A 25732-nucleotide genomic window follows, 5' to 3' on the forward strand; every position below is an offset into this window, starting at 1 on the left:
ATGATACTCTCTATGAAACTAAAATTCAATGTGCAATACAATGTAGCGTTTTTTATTTGAATTTTACAGTTGTATGGAGGATATGTTTATATGAAAGCAGAAGGTTATTTGAAAATTCTTTTGACAAAATTGTGTCTTAAAAATAGAAAAAAACTGAATATGACATTTGGCTTAAGCTAGTATATTGACTTTTGTTTCACGATTAAGAAATAAAATCACTCTATAGCGTTGGCCATTTTCAAGGACATAAACAAGCCACTTCTGAATTAAACTGAAGAAATGTCTAATTCTACAGCAAAGCTATAACAACTTAAAATGGCGAAGATGAAGAAAAACAAATACACTCAGAGGGGATAGTTTCATTTGGACCTTGAAAAAGATACCATAATTCGACTATGTGTTGCCATCCCAGAAAAACAGTTTCTCTCCCCATACAGAGCTAGCGAGCTGTTCTCTATCAAACTGCTAGTTACTGCATTAATTCGCAATATTTAAAAAAGCTTATTTAGTAATGCTTAGAAAAATCTTATAATTCAATTATAGTAGGCCACAGCGAATCAAAAAGAAATGAACTTTTAAAAAAATAATAGCAAAAGAATAATAGATGAAAAAAAGAAGAAAAACGACATAATAAAAATAAAGCCAAGCATGGGGTCTAAAAACAGAATAACAGAAGAAAAAACAGTAAAAATCATGAGAATTAGGGTGGGTGGGGGGGGGGGTGGAAGAGGGGGAGTACGCATTCAAAGGTCGTCTCAAGCTTGCATACTCGGCCTAATTCATTGCCGTGTCAGTTTTTGAAAGTTTGTCTAAATTTACTATCCACCTGCTTTTTTAAAGCAAAGCTAAGAGTAAAATTTCGTAAAATTCCGGAATTGTGGCAGATTCAAGCTTTGAGCATATTTTACTTAAATTTTTATTCACCCATCAAGCAAAAAAAACAAAAAACATACACATGAGGGGGTGCGTTGCCCCCTCCTCAACACCTCGCTCTTTGCGCTAAAGTTTTTTAGTACTTTTTAAAAGGATTCTTATTATTCTAATTAAACGACCCTTGTGTTTCCAGAGTCGTTCTTAAAGAATTGGGATGAAATTCGAGCTTTAGCGTAAATACCGAGGTGATGAGGAGAGGAACCCCCCTTATATACGCAATAATTTCTGTTAGTTTTAAATTTTAATGTTTCTCCTTACTTTCAGTTGAAAAAACTTGTTCTTTTTTATTTAATTTCCGATCGTTCCATAAATAATGCCAGAAGATCTGGCACCACCTCCACGGAAAAATCCCCCCTCTCCACGGAAATATCCTCTAAACAATTAAATCCCGTTGAAAATTAACCTCGGACAATTACCCTTAACGTCTCCACGCGTAAAATTGAGTCGGCAAAGAGAAAACAAGACATAAAAAAAAAAATGAATAAAAATTCTGGCAAATTTCCCCAGTGGAAAATTTCCCTGAAATTTCCCATAGTTATTGGGCCCTTCAACTATGCTGAACAGAAGGGCTATCTCAAATTTTTGATCGGACGATTTCGGGAAAAGAGGCGTGGGAGGGGGTCTACCCCCCCCCCCCCCCAATTTCTTTAATCACTTAAAAAGGGAACCTGAACTTTTAATTTCCGTTCAAATGAGCCCTCTCCCAATATTTTAAGACCACTGGGTCGATACGATCCCCTATGAAAAAAAAACATCAAAAAAACAAAGAAACAGATAAACAAAAACCCGACATCTTTCTTCTGACAAAAAATACAAGATTCCACATTTTTGCAGATAGGTTTGAAGCCACTACAGTAGGGTTCTCCGATACGCTGAATCTGATGGTGTAATTTTCATTAAGATTCTTTGAATTTTATGGTGTGTTTCCCCCCTTTTTGGAAAATCTAGCAAATTTGGTCCGGCTCGTGGCCTTTGATGGGTAACACTAAACTTAATAAATTTATATATTTGGAACCAGCATAATAAGCCGATTCTTTTGATATTGGTGTCAAAATTCCGTTTTTTAGAGTTTTTAGAGTTCGTTACTATTGATTCGCGTCACTCCTTACTTACAGTTCGCTACCACGAATTGTTTGATGTACTAGTTTTTGGATTTAATTGCACATCCTGCAAGTACCGATTCGTCTCTTAATTATTATTCATTTAGCATCACATGTGGTGTCAAGACGCTGTATCTGGAGTGTTGCTTTGGCTAAATCAAGATTCGCTTTATAACTCTAGTGCCGAAGCATATTGCTGGCGCATTCTAAGGTAGGCCTTTGCGATTTTAGTAGGCAACCTTAAATAGAATTATGAACTATAAATTAGAGGTAAACCAATTAATATTGGCGAAATTGGAAAATGTGGAAGAAAAGATAAAAGCTCTTAATCCGATGTCTCTCAAAGTTGATAATTTATTGAAAGATTCCCAAAGCCTGACTACAAAATCTTTCTGGTGAAATTAGTGAAGTACGAATTGAAAACGAATTGAAGGCATTAGCAGGGAACTAAGATCTGTCATTGCAAGAACGGGAAGAATAGAAAGAGTTGAAAAGGTGTAATGCATCCTATTTAACTTTTCTCCGACTGTAAGAGTAAGATACCTCAAATAGGATCTTATTACCTGTTTTACCCGTGTGATGCCCCATTTGAGAGTAACCAAACATGATATTATCGCATTTCGTTCACCATCACAAAAAACGTCCGACCTATTGTGATCCAGATTACAATCTACAGATCTGAAATTCGCGATCCTGAAATTACTTCATAATTTCCATAGATTAGGCCTTACTGTAGCTCATGATTGCTCAGCTAGTGAGTCGCTCGCCCGAGGGAAGTTAATATCAATTATGATGCAAGCGAGAGAAGGTCATGCGGACGTTAGGTTGAGGGGTGTGAAACTTTTTATGATAAAATAAACGGTAAAGAGAAAGAAATAAATAAAATTGAGAAATCTATAGTCCGTGAGTCAGAGAATTCAGATGAGAGTGTAAGTGATGTTAGGACTATCACACCTAAACCCACGATGAAATGAAGCAGTGAGATGGTGGAGAGCCCATATGACCAAGGCCGTCAACCTAGTGCAGCATATGTTCAGAACAGTGGGGGAGATAAAAGAAGAGTTCTTGTGGGAGTTATGGTGACAGGGGGCTGAGGGGCGTCAATGGTGCGTTGGAGTTTGAAGACCAGGGCCCAGGTCTTAGACGGTATTCTGTTGGTTGAAGTTCCTCTGGTGGACGTGATGATGGTAATTTCTGGGAAAATAATATCCACCGGCAGGGGCTGGACCATGAGCAAAGTAGGACGTGCATTAAGTTTCTGCAATGGAACAAGGGCATAAAGATGAAAAAATGAATAAATTATTTAGGCTAGATGATTATGATGTTATTAGCTTAGTTGAAACATGGCAAGATGTGCCAGTGTTTAGAAAAGGTTTTTTATGTTTCCATGTTTCAAGAAAGAGACCTAAGAACAATCAAATTTATGGTGGTTTTACAGTGTTGATAAGGAAAAATATATTTGTTCAATAAGATAGGTTGAAATCGCAATCGGAGAATATGATTTGGTTGAAGATTATTATAGGGATTGTTAAGTTTATGATTTGTGCAGTGTATATCCCTCCAGAATACCCTGAGAAATACGCTTATTTCTTTTAGAAGTCCTTCGAACTGGTCTCCTATATGTCTCCTACAAAAAAGAAACACAGCCTATTTAAAATCTTAATGTACAATTAGTGGCACAACCAGCCGTCGAAAGAACACATAAATGCTTAAAAGCACAATTTCACACAGCCTTACTTTACGCTAATTAAATTACAAAAACACAATAATGCCTATAAAAACATGACATTGATGAGGTAGATTTCCATCTTTAAGCTTGTGACCCCTCCCCCCCCCCCTCTTATTTTTAACATTTATGATTGGCCAGTCCACGTCATGTTCATTTACAAGCTTTTATGTCACTAATTTCATTTAGTTTTTTCGACAAGTCCTCCCCCTACCCCCAGTGTAAGCAAAAATGAAATAATGTTCTATTACAAGTCAAATTTCAAACACCGAGTTTAGAAAAAGATATCGTCTTTCCAAAAACAAAAGGGCATATCTAGCATGTTTTAAATTTTATATGAGAACGCAAAATAATATTTTTAATCTATTCACAGGAATAGATTTTATTGGAAGATTAAATGCGAAAATCTCCAAAAACTAACATTTTCTGCTGAGTAATGCAGTTTAGTATTTATGCAGCAATGACATATACAATTATGTTATGTTGTTTCAGATAAAACGGCACTGAAACATTTTTGTATCCAAATCATACTGCCCCCCCCCCCCCCGACCTTATATTGTGCGCGATGGTATAATGTATTAAACTCATTTCTTATGCAATTTACTATTTAGTTTAAGAATCCGCATGTAAGTAATAAGAACAAAATTTGCAAAAAAAAAGAAACAAAGTGATTTTTTATTTCTAACTTTTGACTGGCACACCTTATCTTTCATCTCTCATCTTCAGTTTCGTTAAAAATTTGCAATTATAATCCCCACAAGAGGAGGAATTTTTTTAGTATGCTTTATTCCAAGCGGTCAATCTTAAAATTTGATTAAGCACTGGACCTATTGTACTACAACAACTTTGGGGGGATAAAATTTGTCAAGGTTTTTAATTTTGACCAGATACCTTGGGGGGGGGGGGCGGCAAGGGGACTGGTTGTCCACCGATCACTTTTGACTCCTAAAAAGGGAACTAGAGGTTTCAATTTTCAATCCAATGAGCCCCCTCCAAAATTTCTACGGCAGCTCCTTTCATACGAAGTGGCTTGCTGAAGAAAACAATACTTGAACTCACGTCGCTCTTTACTTAGGCAGCGCAATTATGCGTTGCCAATGATAATAATGCTACGATCTATACACAATTATGTTAGGCTGTCTTAGAGCTAGATGCGCTGAAATATTTTAGTATCCAAATCATAGCCAGCCTCTCCGTTCCCCCACTTATGAAATATATGCCTCATAAAACACGACCAGTAAAATAGTATCTACTAACAGTGTTTCTCACTTTCTGACTAACCTTCGAAAGGTCTAGGAGATACCCCTTAATTTTGTGCACGATATAATTTGTAGTTCATTTCTATGCTGATAAAAATCTGTAAATTCCTTTTAGTCTAAGAATCTACATGAAAGTAACAGGTACAAAAATAAAAAAAGGTTTTAAACCGATTTTATTTTCCAGCTTAACGGACACACCTTTTTCCCAATCGTCTTCTAGAATTTCGGTAAAATTAGAGAATTACAGTTCTCAGTGTATGAGAACATACACTGAGAAACAACTTTCTCAGTGTATGTTTTATTTCAAACGCTCAATCATAGAATTTGATTTATTGTTGAACTTCCTGTATTCCAACTTATTTTTTTTGGGGGGGGGGAGGACGGGAAATAAATTTGTCAGGGTTTTTAATGTGTAATTTGTCAATGGGAAATATAATTTCCAAATATAAATTCAATTTAATGGCTTTTTCCTTCACTTTCAAACAAAAGTTCATTGATTGGGGTCACAAAAAAATTAAACTGAAAAAAAAAGTCAACCCTAATGACTAAAGAGTCATACTTATCAGACGATCCTGTTAGAAGTCTTTGCATCTCAAAAGGGTGAAACTGAAGAGACTGAACATCATCTTTAAAAACATTGACTGACTGTAGAACTTCCCCTTTCTCCAAATCCCATACTATTGCTGACTTGTCTGCTGAACCACTTGCCAAGATATTTCTAGAATAAAATCAACGTTGAGTACTCAATAGATAGAGCAGAAAATATAAGTTTTAACACTCCTACACACTCGAATATGCTGTGTCAACCTTGCCAGTTTTATATCCACAAGAACATAACCCATGAGGTTAGCGACCTCGCCATCAAGCGAGTTATACCTTACTTTAACGGCAAAGTCTAAGGGCAAACTTAAACAGCTGTTACTCGGTAATTGAAGTGAAGATGAAAAAAAAATCAGGCCTGATGGCACGTTGATGGTAACTCAACGTGACCTTTGGCGCAATCGAAACATCCACAACTAGAAACAACGATAGATATATCACTATGGTAGGTCAAAATTAAGCTTGGGTCTACAACATTTCCTGAGACGCGTAAAATGGCCATTTATCAATATTTTGAACATTTTTTAAAATCAAAGCTACAGCTCAAGACCTCAGTACTAATTACAGAAACATGTTTATTTTCATAAGTCATCATTACAAATCAATTTTTCGAATGGAACTATAGAGTTAAGTTGAATCGTAAAATCGGAAAAAATTATTACTTCACAGCTAATGCAACATCTATCTATAAAACTACCTCAAACAAACCGACCCACGATATTTTCACATATTAGCAGAATTTTTGAAAAACTATTTCTTTACTAAAAACGTACAAATCATGAAAAAGAACAAGATGTTGTTATAGAAGTAGGAAAGTCCTTAAATACCCAGCAGAAAATGAAAGACTAGTTTGTTAGGTTCTCAACTTTCACTGACGATGCTAATGATAGCTTTTAGTTTACAATTCTAACCCTCTAAAAAATACTCATATAAACAAAAACTGTTTTTGCAATTGAAAATTCATGAAGCAGAATAGAAAAATGAAAGACTGCTTTACAAGGCAGCCCACTGGTCTCCCCTGTTGAACTATAAATAGCTAGTAAGATAATTTTTTACGGTTAAAATGCCCATTAATATTATTCCAAGTTAAGAACTAATAAACCCTAATATAAACTCCAGAAATCCTGTTATTTCTACCCACATCACGGATAATTTCAAGCTATTGTACGAATTTCTGACGGCAATCTCAAATCCTAACACTACTCAGATACCTTCACTTGAATTTTGTCTACAAAAGAATAATCGAAAAGCCGTACCAATATAAGTGAAACTCCTCGGGGACTTTGTTGATTTGGTAAAATACTAGTTTTAGTGCGTTTAGCTATCATGGACAGTTGTTTAGTTATGAAAATGAAGCCGTCAGGTGTGTATTCAAAACTTTGGTGACCTGGGAAGATATTTTGAAGCATCTACCTTCACTCATCCCTCCAGAGGGCACTAAACTTTGATGATCAATAGCAATCTTTGAGTTATAAAAGAAAAACCTTCCAAATTAGATTTCTGCCCAAATGAAACAAAAAAAAGTATTACTTCAGGTGCCCTTTTTAAGTGATTAAAGAAATTGGGGGGGGGGGGGCTAGACCCCCTCCCATGCCTCTTTTCCTGAAATCGTCCGATCAAAAATTAGAGATAGCCCTTCTGTTCAGCATAGTTGAAGGGCCCATTAACTATGCCTTTGAAGATAACATGACCCCTCCCCACCCCCACAACCCCTTGGGAAACTTGTCCATTGTTTAGCCTACTTATAGTAGGCTATTTGTTATTTAGTATGTATACATTTTTCGGGTAGGGGGAGGTGAATTTTCCGTTAAGGAGATTTTCCACGGGGAGAATTTTCCGTGGGGAGGAAAGTTTCCAGGGGGTGAACTTTTCAGGGAAATTTTACACTGGGGAAATTTGCCAGAATTCTTTTATGTTTGGGTTGTTTTTCTCGTCAGTGGTGGTTGTCACTTTGTTGTATAACTGATGATTTTTCGTGTTTTGTTCTTTTCTCTTTATTACTCCTCTAGTGCATTATTGTTTTAATGTAGCGAAAAAGGGAACAAATGTGTATGTGTTTGCGTGTATCTGTGGGTTATATGTATGTATGTATGTATATAGTAAGGAGAAATATGCCCCAAGATTGCCGAGTTGTCATCGTCAACGTTACATTACTAGTGATCAATAGCAAAAAAAGCCTCTAATGTCTCATCTCGTTGTTTTTTAATGTATATTTTATAAGCCATAGGATTTATTCTGTGAGGCATACGATTTATTTGCCATTTGATGACCGATGTAGGAATTTATTAGACTCACTGTTTAACCTTTATGATATATGGATGGGTAGACCGTTATGTCCGGTATTTTAGTGTTGATTTAAGTTCCCCACAGTTGATTTAAGCTTCCACTTGTTTGTCTTTTTTTTCTCGTTAGACATGTTGGTAATGTATTCGTTAACTATTTTGTATTTCTTTTCTGTTTTTTTCTCTCTTTGTTTGTACTCCTCCACTGCATTTATAATGCATCGAAAGAGGGCAAAAAATAAATTATTATTATTATACTATATAATAACATCCTAAAATACTTTATTTACTAATTGTAAAAACATAATAAAACCATAATAAAACACATAAAGTGTTTCTACTTTACAAAAGATATATATTATTTTCTTCGCTCTTTACTTCCGTTTGAAACAACTTGTTTTCTTTTTATTCAAAGTCAATTTTTATTCAAATAGTGTACTAAACAAGTTTTGCCACTCCAAAACTTATCTATAAAATTTGCACGAATCAATTATCATGGAAAATCAATCAATTATCAAGAAAAATCAATTAAACATGGAAAATCGTCTTTGAATAACTTTATAGTTGTATGCAAGATATAAAGTTCACTCATTCAGTCTACAGTATCAGGAAAAGACATGTCTGATTTTGCTTTTTAGGATTACGAAGTAAGTCCTTTTCCAGGAACATACACAGGGGGGGGGGGAGGGAGCAAATTGGCAAAAAACAGGCATAGTCCATAAAAAAGCAAAAAAAAAAAACGGCTGGTCCCTGTGCGTACAGTATCTATCCGTTATTTAAAGAATTAGATAAAAGTATAATAGGTCCAGACGAATAGTACTTTCGGGACTTAGCCGAAATATCAATTCCAGAAAATCTCCGGAAGTTCCATCTCCCTAGCTGTACTATTCTCTTTAAAATACTGAACACAACTTGTATGAAAAGCAAGTTGCACTTATTTTGAATAAGGGACTTTATTTTATCCATTTTATCAGAAGATTTTTTTTTTTTTTATAAAATTTGACTGTCGATATTTGCAACAGAAAGGATTATTTTATTTGAATAGCGTATCGAAAGTCGAATTGAATGTTGTGTTTATTAGTTAGCTATTTCTTTATGGACCCTTATCATCTCATATCCCCCCCCCCCAAAAAAAAAACCGTTTGTGCATGTGCGTATACTAAAAATGAAACTCCTAAAGATATGAAAACAACAAAGTTTGTCAAGTTCATAAAAGTTCAGTGACCTTTGGAGGGTCAGGGGTGGAGGTATATTCTTTGAAAAAATTAACAGCGGGTTGGGGAGCATTGCCTAAAGCACTTATAGGAGAAAAGATTATAGAAAATAACCTAAAAAAATTGTTTCTTAGGGGGAAGGGATTTTATATACAGATTTCAAGGTTCTCGAAGGATTGGCTGTCCCTGAAGCTTCACTCACAAGTATTTCGGCCGAAATGACAATTTTGCGGCAGAAAACAGCACTTTGTTGTGGTGTGATCTTTCCATGACTGAGAAAAGAGTCACAGGAACTTCAAACTTTCGTTCAATGAGGCCCATCATGATTACCTACGACAACTGGATTGGTACGAACACCCCTTGAAAGGCTTTTAATTGAGCGAGCCGGTTGTAAAAAAATGAAGCAAACACGCTTAAAATATGGACATAATGTCCGATGATGTCAGCTTGAAGATAAAATCAGCAGGCTTTCGATCATAAACTATTTGTGATTGGTCCGGAAAAGAACAGCTTGCATTACAATGGTAGACCTGTTGATTGATTGAATAATGAAATAAACATAACGTCCTCGAACCAAATATCAACAGGGACTTTTTAGATCTCAAAAGGTATGGGGGAGAAAGTGATGGCATGGATAGACAAGAATACCCATAGGGCTAAAGTGTCATCAGGTTGTGGCCTGTATTCTTAGAACATCTAAGACTAAAAAAACGAGTGGAAAGGTATTGGGCAAAAATTTTAGTATTCATATAAGTTCATAACACTTACTGCAGTTCTATCTTCCTTAGTTCTACCCTAGGGTAATAGACTATAATGAAGAAGTGAAAACAGTCATTTCGTATACAACGCTGATACAGCGATGCCAGCTTTGTCGTTCACAGAGACCATTATTCTTGGCTTTACTCTAATTATGCTTTCAAGTCTTCGATCACTTTGACCAAACTTTTCACCTGAACCTGACCGTTTTTTAAACAAATTTTTGGAGCATTTTTTTGGGGGGTGGCTTGATATTGTCTAGCTAAAGACTTCAGTCTATTAAAACTTCGACCCGATGGAAGATATTTTTCTTTTTTTTTAACTTAAAAAAAAGTCAGGTCCGCTCTCTGAGGAAAAAATTTTTTTTCTCTGATCAATCTAAAATTTTAATATGATGTAATCTTTAGTCTAGGAATACCTAGTAGTAGAAAAGAAAATGAATAAATATTTTTTGGGGACTTAGTCAAATAGTCCCTATATTAGCCAATATTAGAAAATAGTCCATATGTTAGCAAATAGGGCTAAAATAGTTATGTTACAAAAAGGTTACATTCTCCAAATTTCTGTTACAAAAAGATTACAAAAGGGTATTATAGAAGGGCGATATTACAAAAAGGTTACAAAAGGGTATTATATTTGAGGGTGATATTAGAAAAGGTTACAAAAGGGCATTACGACAGTAATACGGGTATTCGACTAAAGGATAATAAAGGGTATTCGACTCGTTAGTTACACATTTTAATGCTAGTCTTGTAACATAGAAGTCCAGAATAATTGGGTGGCAAACCTTACAACAAATATTACTGTCACATTTCTATATTTAATTTACATCATGCATCTACTAACAGCACGTACTAATCAGCCAATACTGCAACTAAAATTGTAGATAATACTTCAAAGCCACAAGCAACGTGGCTACAAAAAAAAACTCCTACAGTTAACATTATGTACAAAACTACGTCAGTTAAGAAAACCCAACAGAAAATGAATCTAAAAAATTCCAACAAATATGGGTAGTGCTACCACCCCAGATATTCCTAAAAGGCAAGAACCTCTTTATCGCTTTAATAGAAAGAAACATATTTTTTATATAATTTTTCTGTTTTCAAGGTAATATTACAAAATTAAATACTGATTACATGGATCCTTTTTTCGTTAACAATATATGTGTAACAATCAATTCAGTTTTATCAGCTCAGTGTGAAATAAGCTTTCAGCGGTTTCTTCTTTTTAAACTTATTCCGTTCAAATAATCAGCTGGCTACACCCAAAAGCTGTTTATTTAGTTTTTAATAAGCTCACATTACTCTCTAGCCTTACGAGGGGTTCCAGCAAGGGGGAGGGACATCCCATTTATTTATGTCTATTTTTGTTTCTTATAGGTTCGACATCTTATATAATCTATTTTCGGCGGATTTTAAGTTTTAAATTCACTGTTTATTTTGACATAAAAATCTGGTTTATCACATTTAATCAAACACAAAGGCAAAAGAGACCTTGCATTTTTATTCCAAGATAAAGAAAGGATAGCATCTTTGTGTCCAAATCCAGGGATCTTCTTCTTTTTCTTAGCTTTCTTGCCCAAGCTTAGTGCAGGCTCTAGGCAACCAACTATGTCCAAGTCCCATATATCAATGACCGGAGAAATGGTGCCAATCGCAGCTAAATTCCCTTTAAAAAGCAGACGATTAATAACAAAGCTAAATAAAGAAAATATATTCAGGGGTTCTCTAAAAATGTATCATACCATTTATTTCTTTTATTAATACCCTGCTTCTGATTTTGTGGCGATTCAAAAATAAACATACATGCCGAGTCATACCTTGGCCCCCAGCTGCAGAATCGCAGTTACTACTTGGAATTAGCTCGTTTTCGTATTAACGCAAGACTTAGATTGCTGTTGCAATGAGTTAGGAGTTAGTCTTCTCAACGTGTTAGGAATTGGTATATGTTTGTACAGTCAGTCAAGGCTCGCTTTCCCACCAATATTGCAAATTTTTGCTTAAATACAAAGCAGCATATGGTTCACTTTTCTGTTAAAAAGTTCGCGGAGGAGGGAGAGTTATCCGAGCTCAATTTAGACCTTCAGTCCTAAAGGACCTTAAGATTCGTTGCAGGATTCCGGTTTACCCCCCCCCCCTTTTTTACTAAAATTCATAGGTAAAGAAAGGTCCAGTTGCTTAATTTAATGCTGCACGGATTCCTTTCCCCTTGCAAGTGTTTTTTTTTTACCTTTTGACCATTCTGAGTGAAATGTTTATCTCAAAATTTTGAGATAGTTTTTTTTAACTCATTTTTTATTAGAAACGTACTTGCACTTGCTGCGGGACCAGACGTGAACGCCTCACCCAGCATCTGGGAAACTCCGTATGGGTGACTCCCATTTGTCATGGTCTTGCGCCAGCTTTTCAATAAATCAGAGCCAGCAGCTCTCCCACTTTCTGTCAAACTTTCGAAATTCACCAATGGCATCGAGGTCGTTTTTGACAGTCGCCCAGCAATTCTTCAATTGACCGCCAGGACATCCGTGCCAATCTAAAGGAGCAGCTAGAAGCACCTGCTTGACAATGCGGTCATTGGGTCTTCTCAGGACACGACCAAGCTAACGAAGTCTTCTTTGTTTGACAATCATGTCTGTGGACTCAATGTTACACCAGAGGTGACGCATATCAACATTTGAGATTCTTTCGGAGTATTCCACAAACGGCGACAGTGTTGAGAGACGACGGTTTGGGCTTTGTTGATTCTGTTCTGTACGTCAACGTCACAGCCTCCACAAGAGTCTATTAGCAAGCCAAGATAAGTGAAGCTATCGACTTTTCCAATTCCTTTCCATAAAGCACAAACTCATAATCCGACTGTATATTTCGGTCCATTATTTTAGTTTTGATCGCGTTGATCTTCATACCCATCAGCTGAGAAAAATATACCATTTCATTTAGCATTGCTTGGGGAGTTGCTGTATCAGCAGCAAGAACAACAATGCCATCTTCGTAGTCCAGGTCAGACACGTTAATACCAATTCCAATATAAAGACACCATCAAAACTCGAGAGTGCTCTTTCTAGAATCCAATCTATACGGTAGTTAAAATGGGGGACAATACGCACCCCTGTTCTACACCGCTAGAATGGGTGGTAAGAATACCCACCCACTTTGCAAGTGTTTTTCTTTCTTTTCCTTGATTGCCGCTAAAACAAAATGCCTTACTTTCAATAAAAACAAAACGAAAAAACATAACAGTGACCAACACAATGCCCACATATTCAGACAAGTCTCTTCCACTACCAAACGGAGCATTAATAACTGAATTATGTACAAACGTAAAACTAACTATTAGCAACAACGAAGCAGCAAAACTTACCCGGAGATGATGTTGACGGGTCATAGTCGAGCCATTCAATACATATGGGAGCACCAGGTAGCAAAATTTCATGATGTACATAAAGTGCCTCTTCGTCGGCGTTATAAACTAAAATGGATAAACAGTAAAGAACAATAGAAAAAGTTGCATAACACTGTTGCCACGTGTATATCTCGCTTACGGCAATTTTGACAAAAGAGACTAGCAATTTCAAATTTTTAAAGCAGAGTCAAATGGTGCTCTCAAAAATTCTCATTTGATGACAGATGAAGAACATGATACTAAAAGACAAAATAGTATTTCTTTGAATAATAGAAATTTCGTTTGATGCGTATTGTACTAACGTATTGATTATTAAGTTTTTTTTTGTATATATATTAATTTTCATGACGACATATGTATATTATAAACTTTCAGTTTATTATTTTTATTTGGTTTATCAGTCATGGTCAACTTTAGCCATCGCCTTTGGATAAAAAAGTGAATTTTAAGGAAACTTTTTTTTCCAAACAAGCAACTGCGAAGGGGGAAGGAGTCTTCTGGATTATTGGGCTACTTGGAAGCTTATAAACTGACCCTCCTGGACTTAATAAGATGATTAAACTAAAACAAATTAGCTGAATCAAAGGCCATTTAATAGAAAATATTATTCCAATTATCGACAGGAAAAAATATTGTTCGAATCTATTTTGAATTCCTGAAAATGTTCTGTAATTTTCTTTTATATATCTTAGGGTTAGTTCCGAACGTCTACGGAGCATTAACAAAAAAAGAAAGAGAAGTAATCTCAAACTTTTCGGCTGCAATTCAAAAATTAAGGAAGACACAGGAAATAGATTCAAGGATGAAAAGAATCGTGATCTTAACTAGCAAAACCGAAAGAAAATGTATACTTGTGTTATTACAATCATATTTGCTTTTTTTAATTGAACGCCTCATAAGGAAACTCATAAACAGCCACAATGGAATATTTCCGACCACTATGTATTATATTTTTTTTCCATTTTCAAATAGTATTAGAAATTTATTATGACACGGGAACAAATTCCCCTCGTGTTCAGCATCTTATCTAAGATGGGAGTCTGAGGAGTATCGAATATTCCCCCCCCGGGGGGGGGGATAAGTCGCAATCAGACATCTGTATTTTGAGGTACAAACCTTTCATATATATATATATATATATATATATATATATATATATATATATATATATATATATATATATATATATATATATATATATATATATATATATATATATATATATATATATATATATATATATATATATATATATATATATATATATATATATATATATATATATATATATATATATATATATATATATATATATATATATATATATATATATATATATATACAAATTAATTAGCAATACATTTTTAAAATATATCAGTATTTAAAATACACCTCCATAAATAAAGCAGATTTGGGTACTTGTATGATAAACCCCCTACCGCTCAAGTTGTTCATTCATTAACGCATTATAGAACCAATTTTTTTTAGTTAGTTTCTTTCAGCTTACCGTGAGACAAGACAAAGGGAAGTGACAGAATAGATTGCAAATATATAACTTGGGCAAGTGAATATGTAATAATAATAATAATGTATTTCTTACCCGTCTACAAAAAGGGAATGACGGAGTACTAAATAAAAAGAAAAAAGGAACATGAGCACTAAGAACTTATTTTTCCCATAAATAATCAAATCAATTTGATATCAGGAAGACTGCTCTTCGTAGACTATGCATAAGAAAACTTTCAGCAAGGGTAACAACGGATGAGTTGGTGAGTCAGTCAGGAAATTTCGAAACTTCGTTTAGTTTTTTTACATTTGATGCTATAACAGGGATGTCTCTTACTTCCACAATTTGCACATTTTATAGGGGCAGAACACGGTTGCTCACGACTGGAGGTATGTCCTCCAGAACATCTAGCACACTTTGCCGCGTTTCTACATTCGGAAGCTACATTTCCATAATGTTGGCAATTGTAGCAGCGTTTCGGAATAAACAGGAATTTCACTATTCAAAAGACATCACATTTGATCCGAATACCGTGTCGAATTGCAGAGGAAAGGGCACTTTCTGTCGGAAAATACGTTTTGAATGTCGTAGAGCTTCCGATACGGATCGCTCTTGTGCATTCTGGTGAGGCAGTTTTTAAGTCTTTTTCTGCTACACAACTAGGTATCCCTTTCACAAACGCCGATGAAGACGAGCTAAGTTACTTTCGTTGTCGCAGTGTCGCTTTTTAGGTGTTTTGCAATGTTTTCTGCCGAAACCAAGTGGGAAACTTTGATCAACCAACGAGTTTTTGATGACTTGATACAAACATCAGTATTGCTAATGCCACACTTCTCAATCAACTGTCTTTTTTCCGTGAGATTCGATACTTCAGGTGTATTAGCCACAACAACGGAGAAAAGTCTTTTCTCAGAAACGTTCGCTATCTCCTTGTTCGCACCTGCAGCACCTTTCACGGGTGAGTTCGTTGGCGTTTTGAATTTTATGTCCAGCGCATCTTCCAACTTACGTTGGATTTTTAGCAGCCGGCGCGACAAATCTGCACGTGCCTTAAAACTGGCTTCGGGGACCTCTGAAGGATCATACATTCAGAACACCGTCTCGTCTCTAATTTCCTTTTCTCGAAAAACGACATAGCAGTCGTATAGCTCACTAATTAGTTCTTCCTTTGTACCGTCCTTATGGGCATTTATCTTACCACCAGCTTTAGCTAAACATTTTCTCAAGTTCAAAATCGATCCTTTTTTGTAAACATCGCAAGCCACAACGCACACATCTTTCTTACCAATTTCAATCTCGCTGTCAATGCATCGCGAAATATAGTTCAGCAATCCATCCCAGAATACTGGCATGACGCCAGCGCACAACGGAATATAGCGAGATGTTCACTTGTCAACTTACTTCTGTGTGATATGTACTTCAGATTAGTCAACAATAAAGTGTAGCCCAAGAGAAACTTAACAACTGACTACCCTTGGTATTGAGCGGCAGCTGTCCACACATTGCCTGCTCCTCTGTACTTTTACTGGTGACTTCGTAGCAATTCCAAACGAATAGAAATTGACAGGTAATTACGCTTAAATTTATTAAAGGATTCAAAATCGTGTTAAAGAGAAAGTAAAAATTAAACAGAGCTTCTACAAATACAGTCACCGTACGAAAAAGAAACAATCAACAGAGTTTTTAGTTGGTGACAGCAAAATAATGAATAACATTAGTAAATTCTTCTCTTAATCACCGGTAAAATGTAAATTTTTGAAACAGGCTATCATGTTATCAGGAGAACACTGAAGACTTTACTGATCTGCGAATGGGTTTCGTTTTCTGGACTCTGATACTGATACAGCATGGTGACTTTACTAATACGGGCACAACTAACACTGGCTTGCTTACTAAATATTGATGCTAGTTTGAAATACATATCTTCCATATAGGTGATATGAGCCAGGTTGTAATCAGGACGATGTTTTGCACCCTATGGGTAAGTTTACTCGACCTCGAAAGGACTTATTTGGTTGAATGAATGGCCCAAAAAATTTGACAAAATTAAAAAGTAAAATAAAATTGCCATTGTTTTTAAATTTGAGAAAGGAATGGTGGTCTTGCTGTTAATTTTCACGTTAAATATTTCAGGAGCAGTTAACCCAATACTGCTTCAAGAACCCAACTTGCCCCAGTAGCGTTAAAATCATTATAGTTTCTGAAACCAAATATAATTCCATTTCTAAGCTTCCGTTGTAATTATTTCCACTAGGCCCATCTTCTTTTTTAAATACTTCTTTTAAACAATCCGCAAAAAGGATATTAAAGCAAAAACGGATTTTCAGGGCAATACACGTTCAACATACTTTAATCTTCCCGATCCACATTACCCTGATGATCCCCCCAATGAGAACAGCTTATTAACCGGTTTCTGGCAATTATCATAGAAGTGTGAAAATATCAGATATAACCTTTAAGTGTTGCACAAACGATTTTTTTCGATCATTGCTAGTGTGTTTCAAAAGCTTCGTGCTTCCCAAGTCTTCTTTCTCCCTCTTTTCCTATTTCTTAAATTTTAGCATTAAATTTTTTCTTTAGCATTCCAAGTTTCTCAATTATTACAATTCCGTATAAAAAGTAATTAATACAAACGTACCATAGACCTCTAACATGGCAGCATCTTCTTCAACATGTCCAACCAAGATTAGGTTATCAGTTTCTTTCAGCACAAAGTCTTCATCATTTTCATCAGAAGAAGCATCACTCCATACTTCTGAGTCTTTGAGATTCTCTTTAGCTGCCTTAAGGATAGGATCGTCTTCATTCCTAGCATAAACAGTTAAAGTGCCAAAGTCAGAAATCATTTCTTCTGAAACAATGAAGGGAGTCATGAAAAAAAGTTTATAATTGCTATCTAAATGGTTAAAAAAATACATACCCTACCTTTTTTTTTACAGCATTTCCATGACAAATATAGACCATTTTCATGGCAATATTATCTCGTAAAAGCACCTCAGATAATTCATTGTCATTAGAATAACAATAAATATTTGAAAAAGTTCTTACATACACGTTCTGTAGCCCCCAACTACAAAGAATTGTAATTTTTGTAAATATTCAGATACACTCCTGTAATACACATATTTCAAACTGTTTAGACAACCTCTTCTAGTCCCCCCCCCCCCATGAAATGACTCCTCTCACAAGATAAATTTCTGTTTCTTGGACTGAAGAAACAACATTCCCCTCATAACGCAACTACTTCAACTATTTCTGCTCTCTCTCCAACCCTTCTTAATACGGCTCTAGATACTATAGATTGAAAAAAAATATTTACTTTAAACAATTTTTCTTTCACTTTTCTTATTATAACATTACAAAAGTTAAATATTGCTCAAACCTCCAGATTTTTTTGTATCTGTAGCAGTAATTTTATACGATTTAAAATGTAATAAATCTTCACCAACGAATACAAATCAGCAGGCAAAATAAAATTTTGAATTTCAGTAATATTTGTGAAAATCAATCCAACGTTAAAGCAGTCTTCTCATTAAAGCAACTAGAGCAGTCAAATTAAATTTACACCTTTTGGTTAGTCTCGGTAAGTAGATAGTTCTCCGAAGAAACTGGATAGACTGACTGCAGTAATGATGGTGATAGCAGATCAGAATTAAATGAATCCAGACCTTGACAGCCGTAGTGAGACTTCAGTACCTATTAATCCATCCATCACAAAGAACATAAATGTTCGATAGAATAGCACTCTTACCATTATAGAAATGTGTGAAGTTCAAGAGAATATGAAGTTTTACTGTGCCTCTTGCAGGGCTCCCTAGCTTTAGCAAAAAATTAAAATAATTAAGCACTAAAAAAGCTATTCAGCCATGCTTTGCAAAGATAAACTTAAAGAAAAAAGGCAAAAAATAAAAAGATTGGAAGTTCATTGTGATTTTCTTATACCTTCTTCATTGTCATAATCATCCATATTGTATTTTGCTTCTATATCAGCATCATCTTTGTCCATTCCATCATCCAAAATTCGATCCTCTATTGCCCCATTGTCTTCTTGTTCTTCTTCTAATTCACTAAAATTAAATAGGCTCATTAATTCCAGAAGGTAAAACAGATATATGAATTTGTTCAGGCACATTCTCAACTAAAAGAAAATCAGGAGGAAATAATAAATAACCCATATATGCAGCCAGAATTCTTCTAGGAGATGGGATCCAGCTTTTGAAAAATGTTTTCAGTCAATTTTCAAACCAAAATATAATTTTTTTGTGATCTTTTGCCTTTCATGGGTGGGGGACAAAACCGCTTCCCCTTGTCCATGCAAATGAACTGATGAAAAACTGAATTCAATTAGAAATTTCAAGTGAATCAAACAGGAATTGAGGATAAGTCTCAAAATGGAAAGCAGATGACAGAACACAATAAAATAAGTCTATTGAAGATACAAATCCTTTTTTCATGTTAGTTGGCGCCAGCTTTGTCTCCGGCGTTCTAAGATTACGATTCAGGGAACAGAAAAGAGAATGGTTAATTCACCTTATAACTAGGTAGTCATGGAAACGGAACATCTTAAAGGACGTTTACAATTCGATTGTATCATTTTCACTTTTTAAATAAGTGAAAATGTACAAGCATCAGCTGGAAAGTCACAGACCTAACAAAGAAAATAACAACTTTTTGCAGATCTTTTTTATTGCTCAGCATATCTTCCAGAAAGGCTAATGCAATTTTCAAACCAGTGTTCTAGTCTAATTATTAATATTATCTATTAATAGGATTTGTTTAGTCACTCAAAATAGCTACTTTCACATTGACAACCAACTGTATTGATATTAATTCGCTCTCAGGAGTATAGTGACGATTCAAGAGTCATACATAGTCTTAAAATGTCTAAAAAATTCGTTAGGATTTTTATTGTAGTGCCAAATTCTCATTTGAAACATTTTTTTATTTCTGCATATTGTTGGTCAGATGTGAACAAATGTGGCAGCCATGTTGTAGAGACCTTGTTAAAGCCCAAAACATTTTATAACACACCCACATGTTCTTTTCGTATTTTAACAGGCTCTGTTTTTTTCAAGCAACTTTAATCAGCTGTCTTCCAGTAGGATTTGATATCTTTGTTTTCTTTTTTAAAATTTCATGAGTAGTAACTTCTAGAAGGTGTCTTGAGCGAGGCTCATCACTTAGGCTTGTTTTAAACTTAAATACACACATATTCACCATGGAATATGATGGGCCAGAGTTTTAGAGTGTATTCTCAATTTCCACCTTAATTTGTTTTGATGTTAAACCTTCGAAATGAAAGTATTTGACAACTATATGTTTTCCAAATTTTCTGACTTTATGCAAACACCCGCTCTAGTCTAGATTAAAATACCGTCAATCAAATACTTATCAAGCTAAAAATCTTAAATTACACTTTTGAGCTGTTTAGGGTTGGCATTATATGATGCTAGTACAGATTTGACCTACTGGCACCACCTCGGTTTTAGACATGGGACAATTTAGCCAACCTTTGTACTTTGCTCTTTCGGAAAAGAATTAACCATTTCAGCCTTATAAGGTAACTAGCCTTACATAGAGACTGATATTCGTCACATACCTAATCACTCATGCCCCAGAAGAAAGGAAGGGCAGGAAAAAAATTGAATTTTCCATTAAAAAAAAGGAAAAAAAGAGAAAAGTCCATTAAAATGCCTAGAAATCTGGCCATCTCCAGAAAATTCAGACTTCAGTATACTCCCTCAGATTAGGTACTTTATTTGGACAAAAAGGCATATCCTTCTTAAAATTCTCAGATGATTAATAAAGTTACTAATAAAACCTACTATAGTAGACATGTTTCAAAAATAAATTTCTATTGCAGCCATTCAACAGGTATAGCAGTGCACAGACATTAAGACAGAGATGGAAGGGGCAATTTCATTTGAGACCAGTATAAAGAACCCCTCTTTTCCAGAAATTGTAGCTTAAAAATTGATGCTTTCAGTATTTTTCTCCCAGCCCCTCTATCTCTCTAAGAGTTTGATCTCCATACTCCTATTAAAAACAAAACAGAAAGGCAGTCTCGAGAGGAGAGAAAGGGAGAAAATATTAAAAAAAGACTTACTCGATTTCCCCTTGAGTGCATTTTATAATTTCTGCTAGTTCATCAGCAGATAGTTTAACCTGAAAAAAAAGCGTTTGTTAGGCAAGGAAATGAAACAAACCAAATTTTTTTCTGATATTACAGTTGGATTTAAAAAAAAAGACATATTTCGAGGTGTGGCTTAAAAAGGTACTGACAGGAGAAAATAGGGCGGAAAAATTGACCTTGCTAAATTTTAACATGCAAAGGACTAGCCAACAAGCACACTTTCCTGATGGAAGCTAGTCTTGCCTTGAATTGCCATTCTAATTTTAACAATCATTGATGTCACTTCCATCAAGCAAAATTTGCAAGTTTGACGCAAGTAAAATGTGTACATACAAGAAAAATATACTCCTTTTTTTTGTTTGAAGATTTGAATTCTTAAGGTTCTTTGTCTCTTGTAAATTTGGCTTAGTATGACCTATGAAATTGGAACAATAAATCATTTTTAGAAGGATAATATCTTTATTTATTTTCTTGAAAAATGGGTTCAAATAATTCAAGAGCAACAGGAAAATTAACTTGAACACTATATATGAGTTTATATTTTGATTTTTAATTTCTATTGTACATATTAGTATCAAGTTACTTTGATTGAATTCAGTTATTTGTACCATAGCTAATTTTTTACTTCTGAAAGTAGCAGTGTTTCTGCCATCCCAACAAAATGGTTTGCTAAGAACTGTGGTTTTACAAGCTAACGGAATTTTTTGCTCAATTTCTAAAAAACTTTAAAGCCTTGGTTACTGACCTCTTATGCTAATTTTTATTTACTCCTTCTCATTCACTAAGTTAAACCTAGAATAAGTATTAGCTCCAGGAAAAAACTTAAATAGTTATAAAAAACACTGATTTTTCTTCAAGAGGAAGATCCCAAAATAAGAATTTAAATTTGATGCTGTTGTTAGCAACTAAAATAAACACTTAAAAAGACCAAGTTCTAACAAGCACAAACAATAAACCGAATGAGCGAACATTTTAAGAATAATTCTAACCTTTGATAAAAAAAAAAAAGAAGAGCTGATATAGGATATGGTTATAGAGGTTTAACAATAAAGTGAGGAAAAAATAAGAGGGAATGACAACAGATACATATAATAGAAGATACAAAAACAAGGTAAAATCAACAGGTTAATAAAATAAGACATGAAAAGACATGCCAATGATTAAACATGATAATAAAGATCCAGATCGAAGTAGGATAAATAGAAAGATTAAATTATAAATATAAATGAGATGAAAATAAAATTTAAAAAAAAAACTATAATGATAAAATGAAAGTGAATAAATAGAGGAAATATACAAAATATGATGACAATAAGAATTATAAGAATATTAGGAATAAGAATATGTTTGTGATGAAGAGTGCGTGGAAGAGGTATATATGTAAAAAGAAGAAAAAATGAAATTAGGTAGAATAATTAATGTATCAATAAACAAAGTATATGATAAAGTGATAGACAATTAGAAGAGATAATAAAAGACACGGTTAAGTAGAATACAAAATAGTAATATATTTGAAGAGAAAAGAAGGAGCATAAATAGAAAATAAATATATAAAGAACAATGTAATTAATTTGTGAGGAAGTTAAGAACTGTAATAAACTTTTATCAAACAAACCAACTTAAGTTTTTGAAGTGAATAAACTTTTGATCCAATCAAACAGGGCATGACTAAAATGAAAAACAAAGGGGAAAGTATGGATTAATTTTGAATTAAAATCAACTTGATAGAAGTGATGGAATCAAAAATTATATAATTTCAATTATTGATAGCTGGTCAATCATCCATCCTGGGGCAGAACAACGTTAGACTGGCATGGAGTAAAGGTAAATCAAATGGTCTATAAGTTCTGTGAACCATTTAAAGGACATATTAGTGAAGTTAGATGGAAGAAGAAGAAGAACTATGATAAACTTTTATCACACAAACTAATCTAAGTTTGTGAGATGAATAAATTTTTGATGCAATCAAACTGGAAATGACTATGCTGAAAAAAAGACAATAATTTCACGCAGTCTATGCTGCGCGATCTGGATATTTTGTGTCTGCAAGAGCATCATCTTCTGGACCACTCTACTAGTCTTCTTTCGAGCCTGTCGCAGCAGTTTAAGTGTTTTATATCTCCAGCTACACCTACAGGTGGACGCCCATCAGGAGGCGTTTGCATTTTTATTCGAGAGAATATTCCAGTTTCAGTGTTTGCCGTTAATCGTTATTTTGTTGCTATTCGAACCCCAGGGATTATTGTTTTTTCGTGCTATTTACCAACAAAATATCATACTATTGATTCGGATTTTGATTTCAATTTTGCATGTTTAGAATTATCGCGATTTGTGGCGAAAGTTCCATCAGATTTCCAGTGGCTTATTTGCGGGGATTTTAACTGCAACATTGCTATCTCTGATGTCCGCTCCTCCGCTCTTTTATCTTTGTTTTCGGTTTTTACTATAGTTTCAAAAGATGCGGATTTTACATATGTCCATAATTCTGGTTCTTGCTCTAATCTAGACCATGTGCTGGTTTCAAATGCAGCGTTATTACCACAGCCTGTTCCTGTTGGATTGGATATGCCTATTAGTGACCATTTTTACCTTTTTTTTCATTTAAATATTCAAATTCCATCTTTTAAAATTATCCATCGTTCTAGTCAAATTGTAAATAAAATGATCTGGGATCGGGAAAAAATGTGCAAATATCATGAAGAATCAGATGCACTTTTAGCCAAAATAATTGTAAATAGTTCTAAGGATTATGATCAAATTTATATTGATCTATTTTACCTTAAAATCGTTCATAATTTAAAATGTGGGGATAATAAAGTCTTTCGGACTTATTCTTTCCGTTGCGGATCTCATGTTTTAGATTGGAACATTAACCTGATTTTAAAGCAAAGCCAAAAGAATGCATCTCAAGCTTGTTACCTTTGGAATTGCGCGGGAAAACCGCGATCTGGACCATTTTATGATGGTATGAAAATAACTAAACGCGTTTTTCGGGCAGAGTTGCGTTTGCATAATGAAATTATAAAAGATGAAATTGGTTCAAGGATTACTAGTGATAGGAATGCGCTTTGGAGTTTGGTTAAATTTAGACGTCGTAATAATAATTGTTCACCAGATTCTAATAGTTCTCTGAAACTAGATGATTGGATAACTCATTATAATCAAGTTTTTTCATCCGGTGATGCGGCAGTTGAATCACGGCTTGACTCTTTATTATCGGAAGAAATTTCAAAGGCCCGCCCAAATAGTAAAATATCTGTTTCTGTTGATGATGTAACGGTAGCAATTAAAGCTCTAAAAAGTAAGCATTCTTTTGATCATGATGGTATACATTCAAACCATATAAAATGGGCATCCCCCAAAGCAATCTTTCTCCTCGCTACTCTTTTTACTACTATTCTTTCTTCTGGAGTTCTTCCAACTAGCTTTTCTCGTGCTACCACTTCACCCCTTTCAAAAAAAGGAGGGAATACGAATCGATGTTCTGATTACAGGCCGATTACCGTTTCGTGCCAGATTAGCAAAGTTTTTGAGTTAGTTTTATTAAAGTATTTGGAGTCTTGTAACCAAGGCGGGAATCAAATTGGGTTCCGTAAGGGTCTAAGCATGGATGTTGCTCATACCCTCCTTTCAAGAATAATATCCTTTTGTAAGCAATGGGATAGAGTTTATACACTTGCGTTGGATTTTGCGGCGGCGTATGATTCAATTATCCATTCTTGGGCTATGACTGCGCTTCTGAAGAATAATGTCCCACTACCAGTAGTTTTGGTTTTAAAAAGTGGTATGGCTCCTCTCGTATTCGTATTAAGTGGAAGAATCAATTTAGTGATTATAATGTTAAGTTATGTAAGGGGCTGAGACAAGGAAGCATTATTTCTCCTTTGATTTTCAATATTACTGTTTCGGGGCTATTTGATCAAATTCGGTTGACTTTTATTTATGGTAAAGGTTGTGTTCTGTCGTGGATTGCTTACGCAGATGATTTACTCCTTTTGAGTCGATCGCTTCAGTCACTTTAACAAAATGTAGATTTTTTAGCAAAGGTTTTTAGTGAGCATGGACTTCGTTTTCGTCCTGAAAAGTGTCAGTTTTTAATTCTTGGTCCTAAGGCTAATGATCTCGTTAATTCAGAAATTTCTGTCCGTATTTATGATAGTATTTTAAAAACTTTGGAATCTTTTTTATATCTTGGTGTGCCTTATGGACCAACTTTAGCTCTATGCCGTGCTTCTATTTCTAAAGCAGTTAAAAGTAGAATAGCGTCTAGTTTCGGGGCAGTAATTTGTCTTCGCGATCTTCTTTCTCGGAAATCCCTGGCTCAGGTATACAATACAGTCGCTTTGCCTCAAATTTTAGTTTTTTCATCGCTTCTCCCATTTTTTATAATTAGTAATATTGCGCATGTAAAAACTACATTTTTTAATTTTGCTAAGTTCCTTTGCCGCTTTTCTAAATCTGAATCAAATACTTTTGTAATGAATGCATATAAAATAAAAAAAAACCTGTTGATGTTTTGGAGAAAAAGCAAAAGAAATTTTTATCCAAATTAAATGTTTTTTCTCATAATTTATATAGAGCTGCGCACGAAGCTTAATTTATTTTATTTGATTTAATTTTTGAATGAAGTGTTAATTTGTGAAGTGTTAATTTATTATCTATTGAATGAAGTGTTAATTTGTGTGGTAAATTTGATTGAAGGCCTTTGCGTATTTGTTGTTATATAGCTTAAAATAATTTTATGGCCTGTTGATTAGCGGTTATTGTTTTTATTTATTTTTTTTCTTTTACTCTTCGTATTCGGAGGAAATAGAAAG

The 25732-nt window shown here is 34.6% G+C and overlaps 1 protein-coding gene across 2 annotated transcripts in view; it reads right to left on the reverse strand.

Annotated features, from left to right (window-relative positions):
• nclb (PWP1 homolog no child left behind) overlaps positions 1–25732 on the reverse strand; it is a 101567-nt gene that overhangs the window by 56898 nt on the left and 18937 nt on the right. The window contains exons 2-7 of one of the 2 annotated variants that reach the window (XM_089088335.1): positions 20889–20947; positions 18725–18849; positions 17421–17630; positions 13234–13341; positions 11367–11541; positions 5578–5736 (exon numbers count right to left, since the gene is read on the reverse strand). In XM_089088335.1, the coding sequence (XP_088944461.1) occupies positions 5578–5736; positions 11367–11541; positions 13234–13341; positions 17421–17630; positions 18725–18849; positions 20889–20947 (836 nt within the window). Of the gene's footprint in view, positions 1–5577; positions 5737–11366; positions 11542–13233; positions 13342–17420; positions 17634–18724; positions 18850–20888; positions 20948–25732 lie in introns of both variants that reach the window. The other variant, XM_089088334.1, reaches the window with a different exon arrangement.

This window comes from Artemia sp. Qi Xiang Cuo, chromosome 4 (assembly GCF_049724085.1).
Source record: "Artemia sp. Qi Xiang Cuo chromosome 4, ASM4972408v1, whole genome shotgun sequence".
Lineage (NCBI taxonomy): Eukaryota > Metazoa > Arthropoda > Branchiopoda > Anostraca > Artemiidae > Artemia > Artemia sp. Qi Xiang Cuo.